The 18,800-nt window shown below is 33.6% G+C and overlaps 1 protein-coding gene across 4 annotated transcripts in view; it reads left to right on the top strand.

Annotated features, from left to right (window-relative positions):
- RIF1 (replication timing regulatory factor 1) overlaps positions 1-18,800 on the top strand; it is a 59,823-nt gene that overhangs the window by 12,039 nt on the left and 28,984 nt on the right. For 3 of the 4 annotated variants that reach the window (XM_074547828.1, XM_074547827.1, XM_074547829.1), the window contains 7 exons: positions 2,569-2,720; positions 4,916-5,033; positions 10,976-11,122; positions 12,313-12,423; positions 13,102-13,164; positions 14,011-14,111; positions 15,432-15,518. In XM_074547828.1, coding sequence (XP_074403929.1) covers positions 2,569-2,720; positions 4,916-5,033; positions 10,976-11,122; positions 12,313-12,423; positions 13,102-13,164; positions 14,011-14,111; positions 15,432-15,518 — 779 coding nt within the window. Of the gene's footprint in view, positions 1-2,568; positions 2,721-4,915; positions 5,034-7,216; positions 7,335-10,975; positions 11,123-12,312; positions 12,424-13,101; positions 13,165-14,010; positions 14,112-15,431; positions 15,519-18,800 lie in introns of those variants that run through there. The other variant, XM_074547830.1, reaches the window with a different exon arrangement.

Raw genomic sequence — 18,800 nt, 5'->3', positions numbered from 1 at the left:
CACATAATCTTGCAGAAAAATTAATTGTCTGTGTGCATAGCTAAAATTCCAATTTTTGTTGGTTTTTTCCTTTTGAGGCAAGGTGATAGTTTGGTTGTTCTATCCTAGTTTTTGTGCTGGGAATTCTAGAAATAGCACAAAATTACTAAATTGTGTTTTGTGTGATATAAATGATCCAAAGAGCAGTGAAATAGAGTTTCAAACATTCTGTGTGTTTTATTTTGGCTGATGGGGTGTTACTGGAGAAAGGCAACACTTCAGGATTCCAGGGGTGTTAAAACAAAGTTGTTCTAAAGGTGTAACCTGAAGTTTTTATTCTACCTTCTCTTAAAATGCAATATTATAAAATATTTTATTTTATAATATATAATATTGTATTAATATAATATATAATATATAATATATAATATATAATATATTGTCTATTATAATATAAATTTATAAATATATAAAATAATTATATATATTATTATTTTATATATTTATAATGTTAAATAAAATTATAAAATTAAATATTTATTATTTCTATTTATAAATATATAAAATAATAAATATATAAAATAATATAAATTTATAAATATATAAAATATATAATATAGATCTATAAATACAAAATTATATAACTATAATATAAATAATGTAAATATTTATATATAATATATAATTATAGATAATAATACAAAATATTGTATTATAAAATATAAAATAAATATTTAATATTTATACAATATTAAAATACAATATTTTTGACCTTGATTGTGCTTCTCTGTGCTCTGAAGAAAAACTCAGTGTTTGATTTTCCTGTCCCTGGAGCAGATGGGACCTGACAGAGCAGGCAAGAGGGAATTTCTTCTGTTTATCCCAGAATCCCAGCATGGATCAGGCTGGGTCCATCCTCCCTTCTCAAGTGGGGTCAGATTGGAATGCAGAAAATTTAATTTCAGTCTTTGTATTGCAAAGAAATCCTTGATTTTTCCAGAGTTGTTTTAAGCAATATTTCTAATTCTTGTTCTTCAGAACACTGAGGTTTTTTGCATGGTTTATTTGGGGAAAGTGAGGTTGTTGCAGTTATTTTTTAAAGTTTCACAAGTTGTGAAATCACAGTTTGAGGACCAATTTTAATGACCTGAATAATTTTAATAATATAAGGTAACGTATTATTATATAATGTAATATAATGTAATGCGACGTAATGTAATATAATATAACGCGTTCTCTGCTGCAGGGGAGCTCTGCTTTGAGCAGTAAGAGAATTTGAAAGGTTGAGTTTTGCAAATTACTGTTAATTAAATTTGAAACTAAAAGATATTAGGAAAAAACTGATGGTTTAATCAGATTTTGCTGTGCTTGTCACTGCATGGTTTATTTGGGGAAAGTGAGGTTGTTGCAGTCATTTTTTTAAAGTTTCACAAGCTGTGAAATCACAGTTTGAGGACCAATTTTAATGGCCTGAATAATTTTAATAATATAAGGTAATGTATTATTATATAATATAATATAATGTAATGCAACGTAATGTAATATAATATAATGCATTCTCTGCTGCAAGGGAGCTCTGCTTTGAGCAGTAAGAGAATTTGAAAGGTTGAGTTTTGCAAATTACTGTTAATTGAATTTGAAACTAGAAGATATTAGGAAAAAAACTGGTTTAATCAGATTTTGCTGTGCTTGTCACTGCATGGTTTATTTGGGGAAAGTGAGGTTGTTGCAGTCATTTTTTAAAGTTTCACAAGTTGTGAAATCACAGTTTGAGGACCAATTTTAATGACCTGAATAATTTTAATAATATAAGGTAACGTATTATTATATAATGTAATATAATGTAATGCGACGTAATGTCGCATTACATTATATTACATTATATAATAATACATTACCTTATATTATATTACCTTAATATATTATATTACCTTATATTATATTACCTTATATTATATTACCTTATGTTATATTACCTTAATATAATGCGTTCTCTGTTGCAAGGGAGCTCTGCTTTGAGCAGTGAGAGAATTTGAAAGGTTGAGTTTTGCAAATTACTGTTAATTAAATTTGAAACTAAAAGATATTAGGAAAAAACTGATGGTTTAATCAGATTTTGCTGTGCTTGTCACTGCATGGTTTATTTGGGGAAAGTGAGGTTGTCGCAGTCATTTTTTTAAAGTTTCACAAGTTGTGAAATCACAGTTTGAGGACCAATTTTAATGGCCTGAATAATTTTAATAATATAAGGTAATGTATTATTATATAATGTAATATAATGTAATGCGACGTAATGTCGCATTACATTATATTACATTATATAATAATACATTACCTTATATTATATTACCTTATATTATATTACCTTATATTATATTATATTACCTTATATTACCTTAATATAATGCGCTCTCTGTTGCAAGGGAGCTCTGCTTGGAGCAGTAAGAGAATTTCAAAGGTTGGTGTGGTTGAGTTTTGCAAATTACTGTTAATTGAATTTGAAACTAAAAGATATTAGGAAAAAAATGATGGTTTAATCAGATTTTGCTGAGCTTTGCTTGTTTCAAATGCCCCTTTTGGCTCCCCCAGACATCCTGTGCAGTGCCAAGAGGCTGAAGCTGCTGATGCAGCCCCTGAGCTCCATCCACGTGAGGACGGAGGCGCTGGCCCTGACCAAGCTGGAGGTCTGGTGGTATTTGCTGGTCAGGCTGGGGCCTCACCTGCCCTCCAACTTCGAGCAGGTAACTCAGGGAGCAGCAGAATGGGAAATGTTCCTGCTGCATCCCTGTCTGCTGTGGTACTGAAATCAAATCCCTCAAGGAACTGATTTCTGCTTGTGTGTGAACTTACACTTTGTGTAAAAGGGATATTTGGGACTCACAGCCCCAAAATATTGGAGAGTGGGAATGTGCTGTGAGCATCTCTGAAAGCATCTATGCCCTGAGTGCAGCCATGGGTTACAGATGTGTTAAATAAAGGCTTTCACCAAGGAAGTGTGGGCTTGGAAAAGGCTGCCACAGGAAAACTGGTGAAAAACCAGAAATATTTAGGGAGATAGAAATAATGCAGGTGTTGCATTTCTAGTCACACTGTGGAATGGACCTGTTTCTGTCCAACACCTGGATTCCATTAAATCCATCTTCAAGATGGGAATAAAGGGAGGGAAAAGTATTTTTCTTAGCATTATTAAAATATACTGCATCCACCAGGAATTTTTGTTTGATTAGACATTTCTAGTTCATTCTAAATACTCAGAAACTTTGATTTGGGAGCAGCAATCCCTGTGCAGCAGAATGTAAAATGTTCCTGCTGCATCCCTGTCTGCTGTGGCACTGAAATCAAATCCCTCAAGGAAACAGTTTGTGCTTGTGTGTGGTTACAGATTGTGTAAAGGGGATATTTGGGACTCACAGCCCCAAAATATTGGGAGAATCTTTGGGAATGCCCTGTGAGAATCCCTGAAAACCTGCCCTGAGTGCAGCCATGGGTTACAGATGTGTTCAATAAAGGCTCTCTCCTCCTTTCACAAGGAAGTGTGGGCTTGGAAAAGGCTGCCACAGGAAAAGTGGGGAAAGACCAGAAATATTTAGGAAGATAGAAAGAAAAATAATGCAGTTGTTGCATTTCTAGTTACTCTGTAAGTGGAATGGTCCTGTTTCTTTCCAACACCTGGATTCCATTAAATTCATCTTCAAGATTAAGGGAGGAAAGAGTATTTTTCTAGCATTATTAAAATATACTGCATCCACCAGGAATTTTTGTTTGATTAGACATTTCTAGTTCATTCTAAATACCCAGAAACTTTGATTTGGGAGCAGCAGCCCAGTCTGTGCAGCAGAATGTAAAATACTCCTGCTGCATCCCTGTCTGCTGTGGTACTGAAATCAAATCCCTCAAGGAAACAATTTGTGCTTGTGTGTGGTTACAGATTGTGTAGAGGGGATATTTGGGACCACAGCACCAAAGTATTGGAGAGTGGGAATGTCCTTTAGCATCTCTGCAAACCTGCCCTGAGTGCAGCCATGGGTTACAGATGTGTTCAATAAAGGCTTTCACCAAGGAAGTGTGGGCTTGGAAAAGGCTGCCACAGGAAAAGTGGTGAAAAACCAGAAATATTTAGGAAGATAGAAAGAAAAATAATGCAGGTGTTGCATTTCTAGTCACTCTAAGTGGAATGGACCTGTTTCTGTCCAACACCTGGATTCCATTAAATTCACCTTCAAGATGGGAGTAAAGGGAGGGAAAATTATTTTCTTAGCATTATTAAAATATACTGCATCCACCAGGAATTTTTGTTTGATTAGACATTTCTAATTCATTCTGAATCCCCAGAAACTCTGATTTGGGAGCAGCAGCCCAGTCTGTGCAGCAGAATGTAAAATATTCCTGCTGCATCCCTGTCTGCTGTGGTACTGAAATCAAACCCCTCAAGGAACCAGTTTGTGCTTGTGTGTGGTTACAAATTGTGTAAAAGGGATATTTGGGACTCACAGCCCCAAAATATTGGAGAGTCTGTGGGAATGTGCTGTGAGAATCCCTGCAAACCTGCCCTGAGTGCAGCCATGGGTTACAGATGTGCTCAATAAAGGCTCTCTCCTCCTTTCACCAAGGAAGTGTGGGCTTGGAAAAGGCTGCCACAGGAAAAGTGGTGAAAGACCAGAAATATTTAGGAAGATAGAAATAGTGCAGGTGTTGCATTTCTAGTCACACTGTGGAATGGACCTGTTTCTATTCAACACCTGGATTCCATTAAATTCATCTTCAAGATTAAGGGAGGGAAGAGTATTTTCTTAGCATTATTAAAATATACTGCATCCACCAGGAATTTTTGTGTGATTAGACACTAATTCATTCTGAATCCCCAGATTTGTGAGCAGCAGCCCAGTGTGTGCTGACTGAAATGAGTTTTCTGTGCCTTGCTGGGGTCCCCTTGCAGGTTTGTGTCCCTCTGATCCAGAGCACCCTGAGTGTGGATCCTGCTGCTGCCTTCCCAGGGACGCCCTCCCGGCCCAGCACCCCCAGCCTGGCCTCAGCGACCCCTGGGCAGAAACCAGGTACTGAAACACCAACCTGTGGCAATTTACAGCTCCATTTCACCTGCACAGACTCATCTCCTCTGTTTGTCATGTTCTGCTTTGCCATTTCTCATTCTTGCTTCAGAACTATGGATTTCCTGCATGGTTTATGTGGGGAAAGTGAGGTTGTTGCAGTCATTATTTAAAGTTTTACAAGTTGTGAAATCACAGTTGAGCACTCAGCAACCCCTGGGCAGAAACCAGGTACTGAAACACCAACCTGTGGGAATTTACAGCTCTGTTTCATGTGCACACACTCATCTCCTCTGTTTGTCATGTTCTGCTTTGCCATTTCTCATTCTCCACAATTTTTCTGCATGGTTACTGCATGGTTTATTTGGGGAAAATGAGGTTGTTGCAGTCATTATTTAAAGTTTCACAAGTTGTGCCCATCACAGTTGAGGGCTCAGCAACCCCTGGGCAGAAGCCAGGTACTGAAACACCAACCTCTGGCAATTTACAGCTCCATTTCATGTGCACAGACTCATCTCCTCTGTTTGCCATGTTCTGCTTCTCCATTTCTCATTCTTGCTTCAAAACTGTGGATTTCCTGCATGGTCACTGCATGGTTTATGTGGGGGAAAGTGAGGTTGTTGCAGTCATTATTTAAAGTTTCACAAGTTGTGCCCATCACACTTGAGGGCTCAGCAGCTCCTGGGCAGAAACCAGGTACTGAAACACCAACCTGTGGGAATTTACAGCTCCATTTCACATTCACAGACTCATCTTCTCTGTTTGTCATGTTCTGCTTTTCCATTTCTCATTCTTGTTCTTCACAACACTGTTTTCTGCATGGTCACTGCATGGTTTATTTGGGGAAAATGAGGTTGTTGCAGTCTTTATTTAAAGTTTCAAAAGTTGTGCCAATCACAGTTAAAGGCTCAGCAACCCCTGAGCAGAAACCAGGTACTGAAACACCAACCTGTGAAAATTTACAGCTCTATTCACATGTAGAGACTCATCTCCTCTGTTTGTCATGTTCTGCTTTTCCATTTCTCATTCTTACTTCAGAACTGTGGATTTCCTGCATGGTCACTGCATGGTTTATGTGGGGGAAAGTGAGATTGTTGCAGTCATTATTTAAAGTTTCACAAGTTGTGCCCATCACAGTTAAAGGCTCAGCAACCTCTGGGCAGAAGCCAGGTACTGAAACACCAACCTGTGGGAATTTACAGCTCTGTTTCATGTGCACAGACTCATCTCCTCTGTTTGTCATGTTCTGCTTTGCCATTTCTAATTCTCCAGAAGTTTCCTGCATGATCACTGCATGATTTATGTGGGGGAAAGTGAAGTTGTTGCAATCATTATTTAAAATTTCACAAGTTGTGCCCATCACAGTTGAGGGCTCAGCAACCCCTGGGCAGAAACCAGGTACTGAAACATCAACCTGTGAAAATTTACAGCTCCATTTCACGTGCAGAGAATCGTCTCCTCTCTTTGTCATGTTCTGCTTTTCCATTTCTCATTCTTGCTTCAGAACTGTGGATTTCCTGCATGGTCACTGCATGGTTTATGTGGGGAAAGTGAGGTTGTTGCAGTCATTATTTAAAGTTTCAAAAGTTGTGCCCATCACAGTTGAGGGCTCAGCAACCCCTGAAACATCAACCTGTGGAAACTTCCAGCTCCATTTCACGTGCAGAGAATCATCTCTTCTCTTTGTCATGTTCTGCTTTTCCATTTATAATTCTCCAGAAGTTTCCTGCATGGTCACTGCATGGTTTCTGTGGGGAAAGTGGGGTTGTTGCAGTCATTATTTAAAGTTTCACAAGTTGTGAAATCACAGTTGAGGGTTCAGCAACCCCTGGGCAGAAACCAGGTACTGAAACACCAACCTGTGGAAATTTCCAGCTCCATTTCACCTGCAGAGAATCATCTCCTCTGTTTGTCATGTTCTGCTTTTTCATTTCTAATTCTCCGGAAGTTTCCTGCATGGTCACTGCATGGTTTATGTGGGGAAAGTGAGGTTGTTGCAGTCATTATTTAAAATTTCAAAAGTTGTGAAATCACAGTTGAGGGCTCAGCAACCCCTGGGAGAAACCAGGTACTGAAACACCAACGTATGGAAACTTCCAGCTCCATTTCATGTGCACAGACTCATCTCCTCTCTTTGTCATGTCCTGCTTTTCCATTTCTCATTCTTTTTCTTCACAACATTTGAGTTTTCTGCATGGTCGTGCATGGTTTATTTGGGGAAAGTGAGGTTGTTGCAGTCATTATTTAAAGTTTCACAAGTTGTGCCAATCACAGTTAAGGGCTCAGCAACCCCTGGGCAGAAACCAGGTACTGAAACACCAACCTGTGGCAATTTCCAGCTCCATTTCACATTCACAGACTCATCTCCTCTCTTTATCATGTTCTGCTTTGCCATTTCTCATTCTTACTTCAGAACTGTGGATTTCCTGCATGGTTTATGTGGGGAAAGTGAGGTTGTTGCAGTCATTATTTAAAGTTTCACAAGTTGTGCCCATCACACTTGAGGGCTCAGCAACCCCTGGGCAGAAGCCAGGTACTGAAACACCAACCTGTGAAAACTTTCAGCTCCATTTCCCATGCAGAGAACCATCTCCTCTCTTTGTCATGTTCTGCTTTTCCATTTCTCATTCTTGTTCTTCACAACATTTGAGTTTCCTGCATGGTTTATTTGGGGAAAGTGAGGTTTTTGCAGTCATTATTTAAAGTTTCACAAGTTGTGAAATCACAGTTTGAAGACCAATTTTAATGGCCTGAATTGTGCTCTGCTCTGCTTTGAAATCTTATTTTTTCATCTATATATATGTGGCCCTTTTATTTCTGTAGCATTTTTAGTTTCTGCCTGAGAACCTTGGAATGGTTTGGGTTGGAAAGGACCTTAAAGCTGATCCAGGGACAGCTCCCACTGTCCCAGGCCTGGCCTTGGATGGGCACCCACCCTGCCAGCCAGGAATTCCTTCCCAAATCCCAAAATCCCACCCAACCCTGCCCAGGGATGCTGATCCAGCAGGAATTTTAATTTGCATTATTCAGTATATTCTGGACTTTCCTTGGATAAAGGACATTATCCTAGAAAAGTCTTGAGTATACTTAATAATGCAAACTTTTTTATTGAAAATCAAAATAATCACCTAAAAATATCCAATGAGCTCCTGGTTTTCCTTCCCTTTCTGCAAGGCTTGTGCTGCCATTGTGTTCTGTAATCAGGAACCTCAGAGATCCTAAATTTGGGGAGTTTTCTGTTTTTTCCTTCTTAAAAAAGTTCATCTTAGTCCTGGGAGATCACGGCTGAGTTGGCCAAAATATTTTGCCAAATTCTCTTAAATTTGTATTCCAGGTGAACAGAGTTGGCCAAAAATATTTTTTGCCAAGACCTCTACAATTTCCAATGGAAGCTGTTTTGTTAGCAGCAGATTTATGCAAGTGTTCAGTGGCTGTGCAGCCACAGCTTCTGTGGAGATTTGTATGGGCAAAATAAAATTTGGTGTCCTAGAAGTGACAATTTTGGGGCAGAAATTTTAAATATTTGGAGAAATCCAGCTGTGAGAGCAAACCCTGCTTTGCTGAGAAGCCTGGCTCTCAGAGGTGTATTTATAAGATGTGATGTAATAGAAATGACAATTTTGGGCAGATATTTCAAATCCTGAGGAAAATCCAGCTCTGATATCAAACCCTGCTTATTTGGTGTCCTAGAAGTGACAATTTTGGGGCAGAAATTTAAAATATTTGGAGAAATCCAGCTGTGATATCAAACCCTGCTTACCTGGGAGCCCTGGCTGGCAGAGCTGCCTTTCAATAATTTGGTGTCCTAGAAGTGACAATTTTGGGCAGATATTTAAAATCTTAGGGAAAATCCAGCTGTGATATCAAACCCTGCTTTGCTGAGAGCCCTGCCTCTCAGAGGTGCATTTATAAGATGTGATGTAATAGAAATGACAATTTTGGGCAGAAATTTAAAATCCTGTGGGAAATCCAGCTGTGATAGCAAACCCTGCTTATTCAGTGTCCTAGAAGTGACAATTTTGGGGCAGAAATTTAAAATCCTGGGAGAAATCCAGCTGTGATAGCAAACCCTGCTTTGCTGAGAAGCCTGGCTCTCAGAGGTGTATTTATAAGATGTGATGTAATAGAAATGACAATTTTGGGCAGATATTTCAAATCCTGAGGAAAATGCAGCTGTGATAGCAAACACTGCTTATTTGGTGTCCTAGAAGTGACAATTTTGGGACAGATATTTAAAATCTTGAGGAAAATATAGCTGTGATAGCAAACCCTGCTTTGCTGAGAAGCCTGGCTCTCAGAGGTGCCTTTCTAAGATTTGGTGTCCTAGAACTGACAATTTTGGACAGATATGTAAAATGCTTGGAGAAATCCAGCTATGAGAGCAAACCCTGCTGATTTGGTGTCCTACAACTGAAAATTTTGGGGCAGAAATTTAAAATCCAGGAAGAAATCCAGCTGTGATAGCAAACCCTGCTGATTTGGTGTCTTACAACTAACAATTTTGGGGCAGAAATTTAAAATCCTGGGAGAAATCCAGCTGTGATAGCAAACCCTGCTTACCTGGGAGCCCTGGCTGGCAGAGCTGCCTTTATAAGATTTGGTGTCCTAGAAGTGACAATTTTGGGACAGATATTTCAAATCATGGGAGAAATCCAGCTGTGATAGCAAACCCTGCTTATTTGGTGTCCTACAACTGAAAATTTTGGGGCAGAAATTTAAAATCCTGAGAGAAATCCAGCTGTGAGAGCAAACCCTGCTTTGCTGAGAAGCCTGGCTGTCAGAGGTGCCTTTATAAGATTTGGTGTCCTAGAACTGACAATTTTGGAGGAGATATTTAAAATGCTTGGAGAAATCCAGCTGTGATAGCAAACCCTGCTTATTTGGTGTCCTAGAAGTGACAATTTGGGGCAGATATTTAAAATCCTGAGGAAAATCCAGCTCTGATAGCAAACCCTGCTTATTTGGTGTCCTAGAAGTGACAATTTTGGGGCAGAAATTTAAAATATTTGGAGAAATCCAGCTGTGATAGCAAACCCTGCTTTGCTGAGAAGGTTGTCAGAGGTGCCTTTCTAAAATTTGGTGTCCTAGAAGTGACAATTTTGGGGCAGAAATTTAAAATATTTGGAGAAATCCAGCTGTGATATCAAACCCTGCTGATTTGGTGTCCTAGAAGTGACAATTTTGGGGCAGATATTTCAAATCCTGAGGAAAATCCAGCTGTGATAGCAAACCCTGCTGATTTGGTGTCCTAGAAATGACAATTTTGGGGCAGATATTGAAAATCCTGAGAGAAATCCAGCTGTGATAGCAAACCCTGCTTACCTGGGAGCCCTGGCTGCCAGAGCTGCCTTTCAAAAATTTGGTGTCCTAGAACTGACAATTTTGGGCAGATATTGAAAATCCTGAGGAAAATCCAGCTGTGATAGCAAACCCTGCTGATTTGGTGTCCTAGAAATGACAATTTTTGGGCACAAATTTAAAATCCTGTGAGAAATCCAGCTGTGATAGCAAACCCTGCTTATTTGGTGTCATAGAAGTGACAATTTTTGGGCAGAAATTTAAAATCCTGAGGAAAATCCAGCTATGATATCAAACCCTGCTTTGCTGAGAAGCCTGGCTCTCAGAGGTACCTTTCTAATATTTGGTGTCCTAGAACTGACAATTTTGGGGCAAAAATTTAAAATCCTGGGGGAGATTCAGGTGTGATATCAAACCCTGCTGATTTGGTGTCCTAGAAGTGACAATTTTGGGGCAGATATTTAAAATCCTGAGGAAAATCCAGCTGTGATAGCAAACCCTGCTTACCTGGCTGGCACAGCTGCCTCCCAGCCAGCCGCCCTCCATGGTTTGCCCTTTTCCTGAGGAATTTGGGGTTTTTTCTGGGATTTCTGGGCTGTTCCCGTTGCTGTGCCCTCACTGAGGTGCGTTGGTGTTTGTGGCACCCGCAGGCACGCCCAGGGCGGCGCTGGGCAGCCCGGCAGGGGCACAGCTCTGCCCCTCCATCCAGCTGCTGGGCATGGAGATGCTGCTGCACTTCCTGATGGGGCCGCGCGCAGGAGAGTTCGCCCGGGACAACAAACTCGTGCTCAGCTTGGGTAGGTGGGGTTTATGGCTGTGGGTTATAGAGAATATACTAGCTTTAGATAGAATATATAATATATATATCATATGCGTATATGCGTATATATATATTACATATACATATATATACACATATCATATATATATTACATATACATATATATTCACATATACATTTATATATTACATATACATATATGTATACATATATATATTGCATATACATATATATAACATATACATATATATAACATATACATATATATATATAACATATACATATATATACATATATATTACATATATATACTACATATATATGTTATATTTCAATATTATAATATTTTATATATTTATATATAATGTATCATGTTTTATATATATTTCGATATTATAATATTTTTTAATAATTATAATAATAAGTTACTGTAATTATTAAAGAATTTTAATATTATTAAATTACTACATGTTAATTATGTGTATTATTTTAATATCATTATGTTATTTGTATATTATATATTATTATAATATAATTATGTATATTAGAATTCTTAAAATGTTATAATACTAAGTATTATAATATTTTAATAATATAATGTAATATAATGTAATGTAATGTTATGTAATGTAATATGAGGTGATATTATATGATATAATGTAATATGATATAATATAATATAGTATAATGTAATTTTATAAAATTTTATATATAATTTACAATTACATATTTGTTTATATAATTTACTTTTATATATAATATAATATATATTATAATAGAATATATTACAATAGAATATATTATAATAGAATATAATTATATCTTTAATATAATTTTATATTTAATATGATGCTTTATATAATAATGTTTTTTATATTTCTATATATAATTTATAATTATATATCTGTTTTTATATCATTTAATAATTTCATATTTATAAATATATACGTTATATTTTTATCTATTTCTATTTCTAATTACACAGTTTATATTTATATATATATATATATTTACCTGTAAAAACATCTTTGTGTAATCTTAAATATTATCTGTTAATAACTGCTGTCAGTTTTATGATACCTTTATGTTAAAAATGCTGTAAATACAAATACTTGTAATAATTTGTAATAACAAACCCTTGGTTATTTTTAATGTTTCTTTCCTCAGCACTCAGATATTTATGGATTTATTTCTGTGTCCTTGCAGAGCCCCTGCAGCACCCCCTGCTCTGCAGCCCTTCCTTCTTCTGCAAGCACGCGGGCACCCTGCTCTGCGCTGTCCGGGACGGCGTGGTGGCTGTGGGCAAGGAGGTTCCTGGTGAGAATTCCAGGGGAAATTCAAATTTTCTGGGAAATCAGCTGGGGAAGGGAAACACAGAAATCAGCACTTGTGGGGTGTCCTGGTGTAAAAAATACAATTGGTCTGATTGCATTGAAATGCAACTGCTCTGATTGCATTGAAATGCAACTGCTCTGATTGCATTGCAATTTGAGTTCTGGCTTCAATCTGATTTTCGCTGCAGTTTTATTGAATGTTTTTATTGCAATATAAGAAATCAACATTTTTGTGATGTCCTGATGTTGCAAAAAATACAACTGCTCTGACTGCATTGAAATTTGAGTTCTGGCTTCAATCCAAACCTGTCCTTGAACACAATTTGATTTTAGCTATGTTTTAATGAATGTTTTTATTGCAGCATAAGAAATCAGCACTTGTGTGATGTCCTGATGTAAAAAATACAACTGCTCTGATTGCATTGAAATTTGAATTCTTCAATCCTAACCTGTCCTTGAACACAATCTGATTTTTGCTGCAGTTCTGTTGAATGTTTTTATTGCAGCATAAAAAATCAACGTTTTTGTGAATCCTGATGTTGTAAAAAATACAACTGCTCTGATTGCATTGCAGTTTGAGTTCTGGCTTCAATTTGATTTTTGCTGCAGTTTTATTGAATATTTTTATTGCAAACTGATTAAAGCCATTGTTCCCTTGCAGATTGTTTGCTGAGCGTGATCTGGAAGGACATCAATGGATTTGTAAGAGCAGCAATTGAAGCAGGTAAAAAAGGGAATTTTCTGCAATTTGCCCAGAAATTGTTCATTGTTCATTGCTTGGCTTTAGTCTGAATCAATAATTCTGTTTTATTTTAAAGCAATTCCAAATGAAAAAACAACTTCCCCTCAAATCTTTAGAATTTAGAAATAGAGACAAAAATTTAAATTTTTCATTGTTCATTGCTTGGGTTCAGACTGAATCAATAATTCTGTTTTATTTTAAAGCAATTCCAAATTAAAAACAATTCCCCCTCAAGTCTTTAGAATTTAGAAATGAAGACAAAAATTTAAGTTTTGCCTATTTTTTCTTCATTGAAATTCTCTTCCATAGTAAACTGTAGAGTCTGCAGATGTATAAAAGTTTATATTTATGCATCTATATACATTTATACTACACATTTATATAGTTTCCTATTTTAAAAATAAGAAAAAGTTTGCATTGTTAAGTATATTCTGGACTTTATATATTTATATATAGATATTTATATATATTTATATATATTTATATATATTTATATATATTTATATATATATTTATATGTATTTATATGTATTTATATATATTTATATATATATTTATATGTGTTTATATATATATTTATATATATTCTTGGAACATTATCCAAGAAAATAAACATACTTAATAATGCAAACTTTTAATTGAAAATCAAACAGAACACAAAGAATTCATCCATTCTTTGGATGAATACAAAATTCCACAATTTTAATGTTTCAAAATTCAGATCCTTAATGAAACAAAGGTGTTTCCATTTCCTAATGAAATTTGAAGGATTTGAGTTCTTTTTTATTTAATTTTTAATTAATTTTAATTAATTTTATTTAATTTTAGGGAATAAGAAAGAGAAGGGAGGCTCAGAAGTTCTGACCATGTTGCTTCAGGCCTTAAAGAAAATTGTGAGCTCCAATTCTCTGCCTGTGCACAAAGTCCTGGTGAGTTCTGCCTGAAAAAATCCACCTTGGAAACCTTCCTGGGGGAATTTTTTGTCATTTTTTTCTTTGTTATTTTTGTGGATTTTTTTCGGTATTTTTTGTAAATTTTTTTGGATTTTTTGTAAAATTTTTGGGGGTTTTTTTTGTAAATTTTTTTGTATTTTTTTGTAAATTTTTTTGGTATTTTTTGTAAAATTTTTTGGTATTTTTTGTAAAATTTTTGGGGGTTTTTTTGTAGATTTTTTTGTATTTTTTGTAAAAATTTTTTGGTGTTTTTTGTAAAATTTTTTTGGGTTTTTTTGTAAATTTTTTTGGTATTTTTTGTAAAATTTTTGGGGGTTTTTTGTAAATTTTTTTGGTATTTTTTGTAAATTTTTTTGTATTTTTTGTAAAATTTTTTGGTGTTTTTTGTAAATTTTTTTGGTATTTTTTGTAAAATATTTTTGGTATTTTTTGTAAATTTTTTTTTTGGTATTTTTTCTAAATTTTTTGTAATTTTTTCTAATTTTTTTCTAATTTTTTTGTGTTTTTTGTAATTTTTTTTGGTATTTTTTGTAAATTTTTTGGTACTTTTTGTAAAATTTTTGGGGGTTTTTTTGTAAATTTTTTGGTAATTTTTGTAAATTTTTTTTTGTATTTTTTCTAAATTTTTTGTATTTTTTTCTAATTTTTTTTCTAATTTTTTTTGTATTTTTTGTAAATTTTTTTGTATTTTTTGTAAAATATTGGGGGTGTTTTTTTGTAAATTTTTTGGGTTTTTTTGTAATTTTTTGTTGCATTTTTTATATTTTATTTGTCCTTATTATATTTTGCTTAAAACCACTTGAACCCTCAGCAAAAATATATTTAAATGTATTTTTTTTTTAATTTTCTCCTCCATAGTCTCTCATTGATATTTTTCATAATTTTTTTTGTATTTTGGGGGTGTTGGTATTTTTTTATAATTTTTTGTATTTTTGTCCCTTTTGGGGTTTTTTGGTAATTTTTTTTTGGTTTTTTTTGGGGTTTTTTTATTTTAATTTCATTTTTTGGTGTTATTTTTGGGGTTTTGGTTATTTTGTAAATTTTGGGGTTTTTTGGTTTTTGGGTTTTTGATTGTAATTTTTGTATTTTGGGGGGTTTGGTGGGTTTTGTATTTTATATATTTTTGTATTTTGTTTGTATTTTTGGGGGTTTTTTTTAATATTTTTGTGGGTTTTGTAATTTTGCAAAATTACAAAAATTTTTATATTTTATTTCTACTTATTATATTTTGCTTAAACCACTTGAACCCTCATCAAAAATATATTTAAATGTAATTTTTTTTAATTTTCTCCACAGTCTCTCATTGACATCACTGTCAAGGAATTGCCCCCAAAAGTTTTGGGCTCCCCAGCGTACCAGGTTGCTGATATGGATCTTTTAAATGTAAGTCAATTAATTCTGCATTAATTAATGCTGAAAAAGTTTCAAAAAATCAAATTATTTCATGTTGCACAGAGCTTTGTTGGCAGGCCTCACTAATTAAACTGTGTAATTAATGAAATTATCCACAAAACATTGATTAGGGAGTTGGAAATTAATTGAATGTTTGAGTGTTGGGATTGACAGTTTTGGACAACTTTTAATTATTATTAATTTTTGGCTAATAATAATAATAGTGAAATTGTGGGTAATAATAATTGTGAATTTCCATTTAATAATAATGACAATAATAGTGAATTTCTGGCTAATAAGAATAATAATAATTGGGAATTTCTGGCTAATAATAGTAACAATAATTGTGAATTTCTAGCTAATAGTAGTAACAATAATTGTGATTTTTCTGGCTAACAGTAGTAACTATAATTGGGTATTTCTGGCTAATAAGAATAATAATAATAATAGTGAATTTCTGGCTAATAATAGTAACAATAATTGTGAATTTCTGGCTAATAATAGTAGCAGTAATTTTGACAATTATTGTGATTTTCTGGCTAATAAGAATAAAGATAATAGTGAATTTCTGGCTAATAAGAATAACAATAATTGGGAATTTCTAGCTAATAGGAGTAACAATAATTGTGATTTTCTGGCTAATAATAGTAACAATAATTGTGATTTTTCTGGCTAACAATAGTAACAATAATTGGGAATTTCTGGCTAACAGTAGTAACAATAATTAGGAATTTCTGGCTAATAATAGTAACAATAATTGTGAATTTCTGGCTAATAATAGTAACAATAATTTTGACAATTATTGTGATTTTCTGGCTAATAAGAATAAAGATAATAGTGAATTTCTGAGTAATAGGGATAACAATAATTAGGAATTTCTGGATAATAGTAACAATAATTGGGTATTTCTGGCTAATAATAATAATAATAATAGTGAATTTCTAGCTAATGGTAGTAACAATAATTAGGAATTTCTGGCTAATAGTAGTAACAATAATAGTCAATTTCTGGCTAATAAGAATAACAATAATAATTGTGATTTTTCTGGCTAGCAATAGTAACAATAATAGGTAATTTCTGGCTAATAATAGTAACAATAATTGTAATTTTTCTGGCTAGCAATAGTAACAATAATTGGGAATTTCTGGCTTATAAGAATAATAATAATTAGGAATTCCTGGCTAATAGTAGTCACAATAATTGGGAATTTCTGGCTAATAATCATAAAAATAAATGTGAATTTCTGTCGAATAATGGTAACAATAATTAGGAATCTCTGGCTAATAATAGTAACAATAATTGGGAATTTCTGGCTAATAATAGTAATAATAACAGTGAATTTCTGGCTAATAGTAGTAACAATAATTGGGAATTTCTGGCTAATAATCATAAAAATAAATGTGAATTTCTGTTGAATAATGGTAACAATAATTAGGAATTTCTGGCTAATAATAGTAACAATAATTTTGACAATTATTGGGAATTTCTGGCTAATAAGAATAAAGATAATAGTGAATTTCTGGGTAATAGGGATAACAATATTTAGGAATTTCTGGATAATAGTAACAATAATTGGGTATTTCTGGCTAATAATAATAATAATAATAGTGAATTTCTAGCTAATGGTAGTAACAATAATTAGGAATTTCTGGCTAATAGTAGTCACAATAATTGGGAATTTCTGGCTAATAGTAGTAACAATAATTGTGATTTTTCTGGCTAACAATAGTAACAATAATTAGGAATTTCTGACTAACAATAGTAACAATAATTGTGATTTTTCTGGTTAATAGTAGTAACAATAATTAGGAATTTCTGGCTAATAGTAGTAATAATAGTGGATTTCTGGCTAATAATAGTAACAATAATTGTGAATTTCTGGCTAGTAATAGTAACAATAATTAGGATTTTCTGGCTAATAATAGTAACAATGATTAGGAATTTCTGGCTAATAGTAGTAACAATAATTGTGAGTTTCTGGCTAATAATAGTAACAATAATTGTGATGTTTCTGGTTAACAGTATTAACAATAATTAGGAATTTCTGGCTAATAGTAGTAACAATAATAGTCAATTTCTGGCTAATAAGAATAACAATAATAATTGTGATTTTTCTGGCTAGCAATAGTAACAATAATAGGTAATTTCTGGCTAATAATAGTAACAATAATTGTAATTTTTCTGGCTAGCAATAGTAACAATAATTGGGAATTTCTGGCTTATAAGAATAATAATAATTAGGAATTCCTGGCTAATAGTAGTCACAATAATTGGGAATTTCTGGCTAATAATCATAAAAATAAATGTGAATTTCTGTCGAATAATGGTAACAATAATTAGGAATCTCTGGCTAATAATAGTAACAATAATTGTGATGTTTCTGGTTAATAGTATTAACAATAATTAGGAATTTCTGGCTAATAGTAGTAACAATAATTAGGAATTTCTGGCTAATAATAGTAACAATAACTTTGACAATTATTGTGATTTTCTGGCGAATAAGAATAAAGATAATAGTGAATTTCTGGCTAACAATAGTAACAATAATTGTGAGTTTCTGGCTCATAATAGTAACAATAATAGTGAATTTCTGGCTAATAATAGTAACAATAATTGTAATTTTTCTGGCTAGCAATAGTAACAATAATAGTGAATTTCTGGCTACTAAGAATAATAATTGGGAATTTCTGGCTAATAATAGTAACAATAATTGTGAATTTCTGGCTAATAGTAGTCCCAATAATTGGGAATTTCTGGCTAATAATAGTTACAATAATAGTGAATTTCTGGCTAATAATAGTAGCATTAATTAGGAATTTCTGGCTAATAATAGTAACAATAATTTTGAGAATTATTGTGATTTTCTGGCTAATAAGAATAAAGATAATAGTGAATTTCTGGGTAATAGGGATAACAATAATTGGGAATTTCTGGCTAATAATAGTAACAATAATTAGGAATTTCTGGCTAATAGTAGTAAGAATAATAGTGAATTTCTGGCTAATAATAGTAACAATAATTGGGAATTTCTGGCTAATAATAATTGTGGATTTTCTGGCTTATAAGAATAACAACAATAATTGTGATATTTCTGGCTAACAATAGTAACAATAATAGGTAATTTCTGGCTAATAATAGTAACAATAATTGGGAATTTCTGGCTAGTAATAGTAACAATAATTAGGAATTTCTGGCTAATAATAGTAACAATAATTGGGTATTTCTGGCTAATAAGAATAATAATATTAATAATAGTGAATTTCTGGCTAACAA

This window comes from Zonotrichia albicollis, chromosome 10 (assembly GCF_047830755.1).
Source record: "Zonotrichia albicollis isolate bZonAlb1 chromosome 10, bZonAlb1.hap1, whole genome shotgun sequence".
NCBI classification, from domain to species: Eukaryota; Metazoa; Chordata; class Aves; order Passeriformes; family Passerellidae; genus Zonotrichia; species Zonotrichia albicollis.
This window is presented reverse-complemented; position numbering and strand designations above follow the sequence as displayed.